Below are 16,401 nucleotides of genomic sequence, written 5' to 3'. Positions count from 1 at the left end.
TATTGTTTCAGTATGTGTTCAGTATGTTTCATAAGATAAAGATGAATATGAATTAATTATTTCTTCTCTTACATTTTGAAGGAGAAATCTTATTACAAATGTTTTAAGTTTACTACAAGTGGAATATTTTAATTAAATTTGTCTAGAAGCTCTATAGAAAGGATAAACAATAGTAATTACTGTATATTGTTTGAATTATTTTATGCCGTGGTTCATTTTCTGTGATTTTTGTTATAGTATTGACTAAGTTCCATATAATATATTATTCTGCAGCAGGGATCCCCAAACCTGGTCCTTAAGAGACACAAGTCAGTCTGGTTTTCAGGATTTCCTGAATGAATATGCATGAGATAAATTGGTTCTATTGTATTCAAATATATCTCATGCATATTCATTCTGGAAATCCTAAAAAAAACACAAGACTGGTTTGGGGTCCTTGAGGATCAGTTCTGAGGATCTCTGATCTGCAGCATCTTTACTTTCTAGTACATTTGGTTTTCTAGTGGCTTTTTGTAAAAGAAAAATAATAAAAATAATAATAATTTAAAAATGCAAGTCATGATATGCCGTCTAATCTCATTTCACTTTGGACAGGTTTGAGTTTGACCCTCTAGTGCAGAAACACTGAATATAAACATGGCCAATCATCATTTTGTGGTAAATGTTTTTGCTCAAGTGCTTCACCAAATTTTCTTCCTCCATTGCTTAGCAGCACTTGTTCCACTCATGACATTATTTGCTAATCACCATAAATTTGGATTGTGAAAGATGTGCAGCTTTTTTCAACATTGCTATGAATTCTTCTGTAAATAAGCAGGTAACATTTTTGCAGTTTATATGCACTGATGCAGGTTACATTTCTCTTTCCATCCCCACTATCTGCGAAAATGTGCACCAAAATTATTGTAGTTCTTTTGATCCAGAAAAAAAAAAATCTCTTTGGAGGTTGTGATATCTTTTACTGAATGGCCAATGAGAAGAAGAAGGACATCAAAGTTTAAACAATGTCCACAAAGTTCAAGATTTTATTGTATTCGTGGCAAGCAAAAAAATTCAAATTGTCAGCATCAAGCCAAATCATTCATATCAATGATTTCATGGTCCCCTGTCACAACTTCCCCACCACTAAGAAATAAACTTTTCTGATTCAGTGTTCAGATACTATCACCTGTGGACTCCCTCCCGACACGGTCTTTTTGAAACACGGCCCGTGTTGGGGGACCATGAAATCATTGCTATGAATGATTTGGCTTGATGCTGACAATTTGAACTTTTTGCTTGCCTTGAATACAATAAAATCTTGAACTTTATGGATATTGCTTGAACATTGATGTCCTTCCTCTTCTCATTGGCCACTCATATTTGATGGTTGGACTTTTGCCTTTTATCTTTTTGTTGCTCATATCTTCTACTGAGCCATTAAAAAGCTTTTATATGGAGAGTAGATGTTCCATATAAGGGATCTGGAAAACCTCAAGATGGTTTAATGGTCTAGTAAAATATATCCTTGATGCGGGATTTTCGACTGTAGTCAAAGAATGCTTTTACAAGATTAGGGAAATATACATCTCCATACCAGTCTTTATATGTTACTGTGTGAAAATAAGGACTACCTATTGCATAAAAAGGTTTTGTTTTTTAAGTAAATAATTGTATTGATTTGCTCTAAAACCTTTTTTAGGAATCCCTGTGAACATTTTTCCTTGTTCTGGCAAAAGATTGTTTTTTGTAAATATTTTTTGTAAGAGGTTTTGGAAGAAAATTGGAGCCTTGTTTCCTGATATCCCTTTCTTATTTTGTTATATGTGAAATACTAGACTAGCTACATTTTCCTGTCATTTTATTCTTTAGACGTTTTGTCAACTTGATAGGCTTGTCTGTTTTGTTGTATTAATAGATTACTAAAAGGTATGACAACCTCTAACTATCCCGTATTCTTGGAAACCAGGGCTACCTTCTGAAGACTGGGATGACTCTCAATTTTTTATTTAATTTTTGGCGTGGCAGTTTCTCCTTTTTCTTCCAGCTCCCTTAGAAACAGTGCTGGGATTCTGGCACCATGAGCCTTTATTCGCAACTACCCAGGGATTTTTTTCCCTAGTTAATAGACGCTCCCCTCCCACTTTTTTTAGTCTGATCATTGCAGCAAAGGGTGCTGATGCTGGGAGCCATCTACCAAGGTTCGTCCTAGAACCTTGTTTCATGGGCTCTAAATTCAGCCACCAGGTGTTGCTCCTAATGATGTCCAGGACTCACTTTCCTACCCCACCAACGGTTGTGAATGCAGCATCCCCATACTCAGCTGACCCAAGATGTGAAAGGCCTGATCTGAGAATCAAACTGGGGCCGGCATGCTCGAGTACAGCAATGTTATCTTAGGCAGTGATCCTTTAAGATTACATATAGTTGTAGGGATTGTATTGTATTTATATTTTTAGAGATTTAGGGAGTCTTAGAAGTCTTAGTTCTATATAATTAGATAAGCTGCTGCTTGTGGAAAGAAGAGAAAATTTTTGGAAAAAAACTTAAGAAATGAGATAGAGGTGCTGTTTAAAAATAAACAAGGAGTTTTCTTTCTTCTCTCGTATAAAATATGGAAGCACTTTTTCATTTAGGTAAATTAATATTCAGAAGCCATATTCAGAAGTATTCTTTTTTTTTTTAATAATAGTAATACCATAATGGTAGCAATAAAGTAATAGTAATATCTGAATGTTTTAGAGAGAGCTATTTCCAAAAGCCATCTTATTTGTGAAGCATCTCAAAATAAATATGGTGCAAATATAAGCTGAATTGAGACATACCGTGGTCTGACCAGCCTGATTCTGCTGTGCTTTCTGAATAATACCTGTGGTATTGTCTCAGGGCAGGATGATGTTCCCTCCATTGCTAGTACTTAATAAGCGCCCATTGTGACGTAATGGATGCAGATGGCTTTTTTTTTAATTCTCTCTCTCTCCCCAAATGGCATGTGCAATAAAAAATGTTTTCCTCATAGCAAATGTTATTTAAAGCGCATGTTACGGCATTACTGCATGCTTTAGGGCCTTAATGCTAGCATTCAGGCCCTAACGTGAAATGATAAGCGATCCTGTAAGCCAGACAAGGCTGAAAATTATCACTTATCCAGATAAGGGAGAGATTTACTAAGCTGCGATATTTTATTGTGGGAGGGGCCAAAAATTGTGGGGGCGTCCCCTGTATATTGAGCGCCTCTCCAACAAAATAGTGCGGCTGTATTGCAGTGCATTTTTGATTTGCGGGACAACTGTGTGACAAAAAATCACGCTGCGGTACAGAGTTTACACGTGCAATGCTGGCCCACCATGGCCAAGGCTGCCATTGCGTTAAAGGGTCCAAACCGTAAAATCACCCCAACCCCAATATTCCCTGTCAGGGATCTATTGAGACCCCCACTTGCCCCCCTGCCATCTTCTGAAGCAGCATGGACCCCTCCCTACAAATGCATGAGCTTTCAAACTGTGCAGTGATGGCCCACCCCCTCTCCTTTGTTATAAAAATTGCCCTTGAAATAAGGAAAAACCTCTCCTTTCTAAAATCCCCCCCCCCCCCCCCCCAGCAGCAGCCTCCATCTCCTTACCTTCCTTGGGGTTGAAATCTGAGAAAATCTCTGTGGTCTAGTGGCCTCCCCCACCTCAATCAGAAAAAAAAAAGACCCTGGTAATCTTGGAAGGGGGGGCACCATGACCCCCAATAAGAAGGATTGTTGGTATATAGTGGTGCCTGGAATACCCCCAGCTCCAGGCCCAGTCAACACCATTTTTCAAAATGGCGTCTACCTGACTTTGCCCCTGTCCAAAATAAGGCCTAGATGCATCATTTTTTGATAAATTTAGCAAAAATAGCACCCACAATTAAAAAAAAAAAAAAGGGGGTATGGTTAGGCTAATTTTCCTGGTTCAGAAATCAGTTGGCCTCCACAGAGGCTGTCTCTCTCTTTCCTTCCCTCTAGAAACGGGATTTGCGATAAATCCCGTTTCAACCGTAATGCACAGCTATTGCAGGCATAACGCTCAAGAAAAAGGTGTAGTTATTTCTGGCATTAAATCCCACAATAGTTTATCGCACACAGTGTTAAGCAGCCCTCATTTCTATTTACTCCGCCCAAAATCTTCCCACTTGAATAAAATTTTCAAATTTGCAAATGAATTTCGTGATGCGGTATTTATTGCAGGCATTAGGGCCGTAACGCCTGCGATAACACCCTAATGTATTTTGACACATGACCCCCTAAGCTGACTAAGTGGTGCTGAATTTGTATTAGTGCGCTGTAAGAAACAATAAGAATACAATTATGTCACAAAATCGGTATTGTCAATTTTATTTTCAGCCTGTTCCTTGATCATAACACATGATTTTCATTGTCAATCCTTCAATCTGTTTATCATTTGTTAGAAGCCAGTTTAAATTTAGAATGGCTTAATGATATAGGCATACTGCAGTAACAAAGATATTATTTTATAACCTAAACTGTTCATTGTATTTTTACAATTGTTCTGAGATAATGAAACTTTAATAAAAATTAATGCCCTATAAAATAGGTTTTTTAGGACTTCAAGGAGATATAAAATATAATTTAGGATGGCCATTTCTGCACCTTCAGGCAGAGAAGCATCAGGCTTTGTTTCAAAGATGACTCTAAAGCAGACAGCTGTGCAGTAGAAAAATGTGCTGTGAAGTTAACGTTCTCAAAATCCAGTATGGTGGAACTAGTTAGAACATTCCAATCAGCTAATGTTTTTCTAGAAGAAATTATTTCCACATTGAGATTTTGAAAAGATATTCTTCCAGGCAGAGTTGGAACTATTATAATGTAACCATTTTACTGGATATTTTAGCTGTTAAAACCTTTTATAACCTGTTATGATTTCATTTTGTAAAATGCTATGATACCAAATGAAATAGTGATCAATCGAGTAAAATAAATAATAATAATAATGGAAAGTGCACTTATTTGTATTTGTATTTGTGTTTTTTTTTTTGCAGAGAGACTTAAGCCAGACTCTGACTTCTGCAGTGGAGTCAGAGTGCAAGCTGAGGTTCAAGGTTATACAACGCTCCTTGTTAGTTATACACATGGTCATATCCATTTGAGTGCACGAATTACCATTGCTGCATATCTGCCATTGAAAGTAAGTTGGAAAAAGTTCTCTCTTGCTCAGAAATTGCTTTGGGCTAAAAATGTGATTTCTTTTTTTTTTTCTGTCGATAAAGCTGAATTAGTCATTACACTTGTGGTGACATCATCCGGTGGCACTGAACAGATTTGCCTCTCCAAACTAGTAGAACTGTGAGCTCTGAGCATGTGCAGGAGTTCCTGCGCAGTGTTGCCTTATGAGTCTCCTCAGTCATTTTTTGTCTGAGCACAACATGAACATTAGCTCTGCCTACATTTCTTCTTAAGTTGCCTTGCTGCCTCTCCAGTCCCCACCAGCACTTTTCAGTGCTAACAAAAAAAAAAATGAAACCATCGAAGTATGGCTGCCTCTCCCACCATGACTGGACAGAAGAAGAAATCAACTGTGGTGAGCAGTTTCAAAAGCTGTATCTGTGGCAAGATTAAATTGTGTTACCTATGCCTTGGACTAGATGATGACCAGAAGAACTGCTGTCTGTGGACATATCCAAGAGCGCTTCGCATTGAGGAACTGCGTAAATCTCTCCAGAATGCTAGTAGATCTTTGTCCCATAATGACCCTCGTCTGCCTTGCTGGGAAAAGAGCTAAGCAGGAGGTCCTCAAAAACTCCTCTGTCCACACAGGCTGAAGCCATGGGGTCCATTTCTACTAGACACCCTGCGTCGAAGACAAAACAGCATCAATCACTGGAACTATCACAGCCTGCATTGAACATTCTAAGTGGGGTGCATTGGCACTGGCACCATTGACACAGCTGTCATCAGCACTGTTGGTGCCAACAGTATTGGCAACACAAAATGCACTGCCTTGCCTGATGCATCTTCCACTGATGCATGCAACACACTGCACATCAAGGCGCTGAGGTGCTTGACATTTGACCTATCGAAGTACTAATGCACCTAACACAACAATTCATGCGATGAACTGGTGCACTCAATGCTTGATGCTCTGATGCCACAGCAGTCTTACATTTCATCTGGGAATGGACCTTGTGGTGCTAACTAAGGAAGCCAAGACACTGTACCATCCCAACCTTTCAGCCCTCAACTTCACAGCTTGGATATTGAATGTTCAATGATCACTGATCTCCACTTACCTACAGAGATGGTGGACATACTAGTTTCATCTAAAAACTTTCAACTAGAAGAAACAATGCTTTCAAATAGAAAAGGTACTCCAAATGGTGTCAGCAAAATATTTTGGACCCATTTTCTTGTAAACTTAAGCACCTGTTGACATACTTGCTCCATCTTTCTGACTCAAGTCTCGGTGCAGGTGCACCGCAGCACTATATAGTGGCTTATCATATGCAAGAGAATAGTAAACCAAACTCTGCTAATCCAGTGATATCTCGTTTCATGAAAGGTCTATATGTCAAGCCTCTGGTATAAAAGACATCTGTTCTGACGGACCTGAAGGAGTTTGTTTTCCCCCCAACTATGAAGTCTCTCTTTGCGCTACCGGAGTCAGCTTCTCAAAAGTACTTGACATGGAAGGTGGTATTCCTCATAGTGATTTCAGCTAAGAGAGTCAGTGAACTCCAAGCTCTCGTCCACAACAGGGTAGTTCTCCATATGAGCCTGAACTTTCTGCTGAAGTTTATCTTGGCTTTCCAAACCAATCGATCCATTGTATTGCCTACCTTCTTTCCAAAGCCCCATATGCATGAAAGTGGAAAAACCTTACATACTCTGGACTGCAAAATGGCCTTAATGTATTACAAGATATGAATTCATCTGCATCGTAAAACCTAACTGTTTGACTCCTATGACACCAATGGACTAGGAATAGCAATTGCCAAGTGTACTTTGTCTAACTGGTTGGCTGCATGCCTTTAACACTGCTGTACCTTAGCAGGACCAAGTCACAGTCTCTGTAAAGGCTCATCAAGTGAGAACCGTGGCTGCTTCCATTGCTCATCTTTGAGAAATACCTATTGAAGATATCTGCAAAGCTGCAGCTTGATCTTCTGTTAACATCTTTATGTCCCAGTATTGTCTTGATAACCTCTCAAAGACTGACAGTAAATTTGGAGAAGCAGTTTTGCAAAACCTGGTTTCGCTGTAGTCCACTCTCCATGGTGAGAGCCGGGTTGCTTATTAAGTAAATGCAACCCTCAGTTTTGAACTCCCCACATGTAATAGCTAATTCAGCCTGCTTATTGACAGAAAAAGCAAGCTTCCTTATCATAAATGGTGTTTTCCTTAGATAGTAGGATGTATTAGGTGGGCAAGTATTCCATGGCTCCCTGGAGAGTACGTAGCCTGATTAGTTCTAGTATAGACTGAGGTGAGTGACGAGGCAATGGCTGTTCAGTAACTCTCACAAATGCTTAGTAGAGCTCAAAGCTCTACTAGCCTGGAGAGAGGAGTCCATTTGGTGCCGTCAGATGGCACTATCCCACATGTAATGGCTAATTCATCCTGCTATCTATGGAAAACTCATTTTACGGTAAGCAAACTTGCTTTATTTAAGTTAGTAATGGTTGAGCATTAAAATGATCTTTTCAATCATTTATGGAAAATAATGTATTGTTTAACATTATAGGGCAGTATTCAGATCCCTTTCTGTGGGAAAAGAAGTATTTTATCCACAGAAATCAGGGCTTTAAAAATTGCCCAGCCTGAGTGTGGAAGTTACACGCATGCTTTTACCTGTAGACTGCAGATATGGTCCTGAGGACTGGGAAAGGACAGAGGTTTGAATGATGCATGGAGTTTCGATTTTACAAAGCTACTCACATTGTTTTGTGCTGAAAAATTACCCACAGAGAAAACAGGTGCATATCTCTGCAGTTAATTTTTCTTTGTGTCATAAAGCAAAAGTGCACAGGTACTGTTTGGATTCTGGTGCCAACCTCTCAGGTAAAGAGTACCACAGAGTTTGCACCTAGGTTTGATTATTTTCACCTTAGTGTAGATAAACATATATGACAAAAATAAGGACCTCTTAACCCTGTTATAATTTTCTGTAAAATGTTTTATTAGTTAAGCTTTATGTTTGGAATGTTGTAAAGAATGGAAAGAATTATATGAAATGGATCAATACCCATCCATCTGACCATCCATAGGCATGATAACCCTCCAAAAAAGGAACAGAAATTCTCCAAATTTGGCATCCTGGAACAAAATGTGAATATTGTGGATTAGTTTAAAACCAGAAAATTTAGGTCAGTGTTTTTTCAGGTAACTGAGCCTCCAAAAAAGAAAGCTGATAGAGCTGTGGAATGTTGACTACTACTCCATTCCAAAAGACCCTGACCCTGACCCTCACCCCCGCCACCCCACCACCCTTCCAACAACACAGGCAGACAGAGACAGCGAAAATAACTGAAGCAGATGGTGAAAGAGGGCATCAAATGGTGTCTTCAAAGCCACCTCCCACCATACTTCCAAAGCCACACATAGCCCCACCCCCTGTGACATCACACTCCCCCACACACAAGCCTACCACACATACCCTCACACCCACATACTTATACATTCCCCTCCCTGCATACACATACACACATGGTCACACTCTGTTATCACACCCACTGTCACATGCCACCCTCACACATCCCACTTGCACACCCTCCACCCACCTACCCATGCACACACTTATGCACACATCTCTTAACACTTCCCACTTATACTCAACACGCACATTCACACCCCTCATTCCCCATGAAGCCCACCGTCGTCATAATTCTCCGACACCCACCCTTCCAACTAAAATATGTTAGAAACCATTCCTAAAGTCATACCTCTGCATGTTTTCCCTACTTGTTCTTTAAAAACAAGGAAAGCTTAGTTTGCTAGGCAATTAAATCAAATGATCTAGATAGATCCTAAGTAAAGATCACTGCATCCTTTTAATGATGAGGTCCATATTCAAAAGTCATTTAGATGGATAAGTAAAAAATTATCCATCATTGGCATATTCATTTATTTATCTGGCTGAATTATAGCTGGCCAAGTAGTTATTCGGCTATAATTTAGCCGAATAATAAAAGGGCGTTCTGAAGAGGGGTTGAGTTACCAAGCTAACTTAATTGAATATTGGATATATACAGCTAGGTTAGCCGGATAAACCTAAGGCCTGCTCCAGAGCAGGCCTGAAGTTATCAGGCTTTCTGTGGCTAGATAACCTGCTACATGCTCGGACATCTTCAAAAGATATCAGGTTAAGTGATGAGCCTACTAAGAAAAAAAATCAAAACCGCCTCCCACCTGAGGTCCAAAGGCTCGACCTTTTCAGGCCGAGCCTGTCACCTACCCCCAAAGTTCCCTGCATCTGGTTAGGAAGAAAAAATAGAGGCTGGGGGATGGTGATGGTTTCTCCCCTCCCCCCATCCCTCGCTCATGGGTCCCATTTGTTTTCCATGAATTTCTATCTTGGGCTCCTACACCAATCCTTACCTTTCCATTGTTGCTGTACCTGAAATGTATGTATCCTCAACCCAGGTCGTGGTAGCCTCCTAGGGTGACCTGGGCCCAATGCTTCTGGCATAGTTAAGCAGCTACGATGGAAGTATACACTTCACAGTAGCTCCTATGAGTGCTACGGTGGAAGATTGTGCTTCCATCATAGTTGCTTAGTTATGCCAGAAACATCTGGTTTGGATTGTTTATGGAAAACAAATGGGACCGGGGAGAGACTAGCATCGACATCCAGTCTCTACATTTTCTTCCCAGTCAGTCGAGGAGAGCTTTGGGGGTAGGCAGCTAGCTTAAATGGGAAGAAGGGGGGGGGGGCCTGGTTTAGGCATATAGGCCCATGGATTGTTTTTTTGTTTGTTTTTTAAATAACTTTGGCACTTAACCAGCTATAGTCTTTTGAATATAGCTAGTTAAGTCTAGGGTTGACTGGATAATAATAGCTGGATAACTTTAAACATAATGTTATATTTAAAAGAATGTCCTGTTATGTTTAAAGTTATCCTGTTATTCTTATCCAAATAACTTTAATTGGGGTATATTTAGTTGGAGATGTATCCCACTGAATATCCAGGACAAGTTATCTAGCGAACTTTAGCCAGATAACTTGACCACTAACAAACCTACTGAATATGATCTCTGGGAAAGATTGCTAGTGAAGGTTATTTCTTGGTCAGTAGTTTTTCATGATTCCCATCTATGCCACCTCAAAAATGTTTGTTTACGATTAACGTTAGCACTATAAACTAGTGAAACATCAATCACATTTTTCCAGGTAGCCCATGCAGCAAATAAGACTGTATACTGTTTAATGGCACTTTTATTTCTAGACTGTCGATCCATCCTCTGTCGCCTTGGTAACTTTGGGATCTCATAAAGACATGCTTTTGAAGGCGGACCCAAACCATGGGTACTAGAACCTTCAAAATTCTTCAGAAATATTTCTGCTGAAGACATGGAGAGTGTAAGCCTATCTTTACTTGGTCCTCCTACATCTAGGAATCATCTACAGCACTGGGTCAGAGTTTCTTGTAAAGCACTAAGAGAACAAGTAAGTACAAAAGCACATCTTATGTCAGCCAGAAGACTCTAATTAGACAATGCAAAGTACAAGAGTTCCAGCCATTTAGGATTGTATATCTATATAGCACGTGTTTTGAACTTTTGTGGCACCAGGAGTTTCCAGTTTGAAGATCATGCAGCAAATAGAAACAAGATTTGGTTACATGTGGTCTATTATGATGAGGCAGGAGCCTTGGGGAGTCAGGTATACTGATTATGTCACTGCGCTGTCTATTTCTCAGGTGTAGGCTGCCCTGTACCAGTTCAAAATAAAAAGCGAAGCTTCTCACTGGTAGCTTAAGTGTGTCTCACCTTACCTCCGTTCAAGTTAGTGGCTGGACATCAAGACAAACTTGCCCCTCCCAACTTGCCATATGTCATCTCTCTAGAGGCTGCAGTGCCCCCTTTAGGGTTGGAGGGATAGATGTAACCAGGCTACTCCCAGTTAAGCCCCTAGATTAACACTTGGAGCCCTTGAATGGCTGAACTTGAATTGCTCCTAAGCCCTCAGCTGTGCCAGCCTGTGCCTCTCAGTCTCCGCAAGTGCATACTGAAGGGTATCTGAATGATGAGTTTTTATTTCTTTACTCTGAGATTTCACAAACACAGGTTTCTGTTCCACAAAAAATAAAAACCCTAAAGAGCATTACAGTCCTATTCTTCAAGAAGCAGTCCATTTTACGTTGTAATCCTGGTTCACACCATAGATGTAACTTTTCTACCCCTCCAGACCACTGGTCCTCAGCTTCCAAATTCTAAAGGGGAACAGAACAACCACCTGCCCAGCGGTTCCTCCTGAGCAGTCCCTTTAAGTGAGGCTTGAACCACGTGGGGATTTCTTTAACCCGCAGGTCTGTTCTCTTCAGACATCTATGCCAAGAGAAGTCCCATAGCTATAGCTTTCTTTCCCTGGGCAAGCCTGTTTCTGGGTACTCTGCTTCCTTGCTTTGTAACCAGCTGAAACCTTCATTTCCCTGTACATACCAGGATCAGTCTAGACCGCTGGTTGTGTCTCCCAGCAGATGGAGTCAGAGAAAAAAGCTGAAGGCACCCTCTGATAACCCACTGTGCCACCTGCTGTCCCTCAGTATTTCTCTGACTCCAGCAGATGGAAGACATAATCTGTGATTCTGATCTTTTCTAAATTTTATGATTCATTTTTATTGGAAAGAGGTTCCTTTTATTCTTGTTTACCTTTGACTAGATCAACCTTTCATAATTATTTAAAAAAAAAATAAAAAAAAGAAGTTTAAATAATTAAATAACTAATTTAAGAACAGCATAAAGATAGTACAGATCCTTCTCCCCTCTGGCAGCAGGTAGTGCTGAGCTTGGTACCATACAGCCGAGGTACCCAGAGGTCCTTGATAATTCCCAGGTAAAAAGGGGGGATTTACCGGTGGGCCGGTCTCTCCCCCCTACAATTCCAGAGATGTCACATTCCTCTGAAGGGAGCTGCATAGCCTGTGACTGTCAGGGAAGGCATTCCCCTGCCTTTGATCTTATGCTCCGTTGTAAAAAAAAAAAAAAAAGGGAGAGGCTTGTTTTCAGTGCCTGGAGCTCTGGAGGCACTTGCTTAATTGCTCAGCTGTTTCAGACGGCCATGCTGAGGGGATCAAATTGCAAGGCTTGTGCAGAGCCGGTAACACGGCTCTCCAGAGAGGGACTCTGTCACTGCTGCCTCCTCGGGGGAGAAGGACCCTCCCAATTACCTGTTTCAGGCAAAAGAAGGCCTGTACCATGTTCGTGAGGCACCAATCAAAGGCAGACAGCTGACTCCTTCACAGAACACTGCCCCGTCCCCAATAAACGTGGGAATGGCGGCCATTTTAGGTGCTCCGGGCTCCGATGCCACGCTGGACTTGGGGGGAGGGGATTTTCAACTCCCCCTGTCTCCTTCCGATTTAAGCCCCGTAAGGTCTGTGGATACAGGTTTTCCTGATCCTCCAGTTTCCCCTCCCCCTGTCGTCCCTCCTGCCAGAGTCTTAAAGAAGCAACATCCCTTTTCTTCCCAGTTTGTTCTGCTGCTGCATAAAACATATATGGAAGCAGAGGCAGATTTGGATTCTCAGCTAGTTTCACCGGCTAAGGTTCCTAGACCTCTCGATGGGCAGGTTCCTACAGTCCCTAAAGCTCCACCGGCTCCGGTACCAGTGGTACCGGCAGCAGTTCCCCTAGTCCCCGCACTTCCAAACCCTTTCACAGCAGTCGCGAGCGATAATGGGGACAAGTCCACTCCGGTTGAAGGGGATGACCCTCAGGTGCTCCGGTTATTTCACAGGGAGGAGCTACATCCCTTAATTCCTCATGTGCTGCAAGAGCTTGATATTCAGGCTCCATAGCTGGTGGCAGAACCTTCCTCGGGGGACCCTGTTCTGTCAGGTTTGAGGGACCCCCCCGTACACTCTTCCCCTTTCACCCAAAGCTCCTACAACTCCTGACTCGGGAATGGGAAGTGCCGGAGGCTAGCCTTAAAGTTAGTAGCGCTATGGACAAACTTTATCTGCTTCCATTAGTCATTGGATTTGCTTAAGGGTCCTAAGGTGGATGCGGCTGTCACGGCGATTGCTAAGCGCACGACCATCCCCGTGCAAGGAGGAGCAGCTCTCAAGGACCTCCAGGATCAGAAGCTGGAGGTCCTTCTCAAAATAATTTTTGATGTCTCGGTGCTTGGCATCAGGGCGGCCGTATGTAGTAGTTTAATGCAGAGGGGTACTCTTCGGTGGGTACAACAGTTGCTTACCTCCTAGGAGCTCCCCCCTGAGGAGGCTGATCAGGCGAATCGCCTGGAGTCGGCCGTGGCTTATACCGCTGATGCCCTATATGATCTTCTTCATACTTCCTCACGCACAATGGCTTCGGCAGTTTCTGCTAGGCGGCTTCTTTGGCTTCGTAACTGGTCAGCTGACGGTTCGTCAAAGTCGCAGCTCGGTTCCTTTCCTTTTAAAGGACGGTTGTTGTTTGGTGATGAACTAGAATAACTTGTCAAAGACTTGGGGGATAATAAGGTCTACAAGCTTCCGGCGGACAAGCCCTGCTCCTCCCTTCCTTTTGAGTCATTTAGAGGGCGTTTTCGGGGCCAACATCATTTCCAGATGGGTAGGGTTCCGTCCTTCACTCCGCGGCAGATGTCCACACGGTCCCAGGCCTGGGCACATTCCTTTCGTGGCAGACAAAACTCCGCGTGATGGAAACTCCCAAAGTTTCATTACAAGCAAAGCTGCCCAATGAAGGTGCGCCATTCCGTTCCGGAGATAGGCGGATGTCTCTCTCTGTTTCGCGAGGAATGGGTCAAGATCTCGACGGACCAGTGGGTTCTAAACATTATAGAACACGGTTACGCTTTGGATTTTGCCCACCCACTACAAGATCTGTTTTTGGTGTCTCCTTGCGGATCCCAGCTAAAGCAGCCGCGGGTACTCCAGACCTTGGTTCGCTTGAAGGATCTGGGAGCGTTTGTTCCGGTCCCACTGAGCAAGCAACGAACTGGACGATATTCCATTTACTTCGTGGTACCCTAGAAGGAGGGCTCCTTCTGTCCCATATTGGATTTAAAGACGGTCAACAGACCACTTCGGGTTCCTTGTTTTCGCATGGAGACGTTGAGATCCGTCATTGCGGTCGTCCACAAAGGCGAATTTTTGACTTCTTTGGATCTGACGGAGGCTTACTACACATTGGAATCCAAAGGACTCATCAGAGGTTTCTGAGGTTTATGATATTGGGCGAACATTACCAGTTTTGGGCACTCCCGTTCGGGTTAGTGACGGCTCCTCGTGTTTTTACCCAAGGTAATGGTGGTAGTTGCAGCAGCCCTCCGATGGGAGGGAATACTGGTTCACCCTTATCTGGATGACTGGCTCATTCGGGCAAAGTCAGAGGATCTTTGCAAGGTAGCAGTTCAAACGGTATTGCATCATCTTTGCTCTCTTGGATGGGTAGTCAATTTCGCAAAGAGCCAGTTGGTGCCTTCCCAGGACTTACAATTCCTTGGTAGGCAAGGTTTTTCTCCCGCAGGACAGAATGCTCAAGCTGAAGTCTCAGGTGCACGGACTGTTGGCTCTTCCTGTGCCCATGGCGTGGGACTATTTACAAGTTCTCGAATCTATGGCATCTACTCTGGAGGTAGTTCCCTGGGTGTTTGCTCACATGAGACCGTTTCAGAGGGCATTGCTTTCCCGATGGGATCCTAAGTCAGAGGAGTTCCATTTGCCTTTGCCCCTCCTGGATTCTGCCAGGAGCAGTCTCTCATGGTGGTTGGTTCCCGATCACCTCCTGAAGGGAATGGACCTAGAGAATCCGCAGTGGGTGATTGTAACGATGGATGCCAGCCTGTCCGGTTGGGGAGCAGTCTGTCAGTCGTGGGTGGCTCAGGGGAAATGGACGCTACAGCAATCCAAATGGCTCATCAATCGCTTGGAAACAAGAGGATTACGCACCTTTCTCCCACTTGTTCGGGATCGTTTGGTGAGAGTTCTCTCAGACAATGCGACGACGGTGGCGTACATCAACAGACAAGGTGGAGCGAAGAGTCGTCCCATCGCTGCAGAGGTGGACAGGTTGATGACCTGGGCAGAACGCCATCTGGTTTGGTTGGCAGCATCTCACATTGCAGAAGTAGACAACGTGCAGGCAGATTTTCTCAGTCGCCAGCAACTAGACCCCGGAGAGTGAGAGCTGTCCGAGGCGACGATGCGGATGCTGATTCATCGGTGGGGGGTACCCTGACTAGATCTGATGGCTACTCGACAGAACACGAAGGCGGCTCGTTTCTTCAGCCGCAGGAGGGAACACAGGGCGGAAGGAGTGGATGCCTTGGTCCTTTCATGGCCCCGCGACATACTGCTCTACGTGTTTCCTCCCTGGCCGCTGGTGGGAAAGGTATTAAGAAGAATAGAGTCCCACTGGGGCCCGGTGATTCTCGTGGCTCCAGAGTGGCCACAGAGACTGTGGTTCGCAGACTTGATCAACTTAGCGGTCGACGGCCCCTTGCGTCTCGGTCACCTTCCGAATCTGCTACGGTAGGGACCAGTATTTTTCGAGCAGGCTGCTCACTTTTGTCTAGCGGCTTGGCTTATGAGAGGAGGCAGCTGAGAAAGAGAGGGTATCCGGATGCGGTTATCTTGACTCGATTGTGTGCCCGGAAAACATCTACCTCTCTTACTTATGTCAGAGTATGGAAGGTTTTTGATTCCTGGTGCAGCAGGTTGAATATGTCCCCGCGCCAGGCCACTCTGGTGCATATTCTACAGTTCTTGCAGGATGGCTTGAAAAAGGGCCTGGCGTACAGTTCGCTTCGTGTTCAGGTAGCAGCATTGGGCTGTTTGTGGGGTAAGGTCGATGGTACGTCTCTTGCAGGCCATCCTGATGTGGCTCATTTTTTGAAAGGAGCCAAGCATTTGCATCCGCTGGTGTAGGCCGTCTGCCCATCGTGGAGTTTAAATTTGGTTCTCCATGGACTCTATGGCCCTCCTTTTGAACCACTCAAGCGTGAAACGTTGAAGGATCTAACCCTTAAAGCGGTTTTCCTCGTGGCGATCTGCTCGGCTAGGCGTATATCATAAATTCAAGCATTGTCCTGCAGGGAGCCTTTCCTGCGGATCTCCGATCTGGGAATTTCGCTGAGGACGATACCCTCCTTTTTACCTAAGGTGGTCTCGGCATTTCACGTGAACCAATCTGTGGAGTTGCCTGCTTTTCCGGATTTGGATCGGTCTTCTCCTCAAGCTCAGGAATTGAGGAGACTGGATGTACGACGGGTA

General features: G+C 43.4%; 1 protein-coding gene across 1 annotated transcript in view; it reads left to right on the top strand.

Annotated features, from left to right (window-relative positions):
* NUP210 (nucleoporin 210) overlaps nt 1-16,401 on the top strand; it is a 307,403-nt gene that overhangs the window by 125,347 nt on the left and 165,655 nt on the right. Inside the window, 3 exon segments of the mRNA XM_029600827.1 lie at nt 5,008-5,153; nt 10,408-10,459; nt 10,462-10,628. Of these exon segments, the coding sequence (XP_029456687.1) occupies nt 5,008-5,153; nt 10,408-10,459; nt 10,462-10,628 (365 nt within the window).

The sequence above is a fragment of the Rhinatrema bivittatum genome, chromosome 4, assembly GCF_901001135.1.
Source record: "Rhinatrema bivittatum chromosome 4, aRhiBiv1.1, whole genome shotgun sequence".
In the NCBI taxonomy this organism is placed as follows: Eukaryota; Metazoa; Chordata; class Amphibia; order Gymnophiona; family Rhinatrematidae; genus Rhinatrema; species Rhinatrema bivittatum.
The sequence above is the reverse complement of the archived record's forward strand: the minus strand, read 5'-3'. Positions and strand labels throughout refer to the sequence as shown.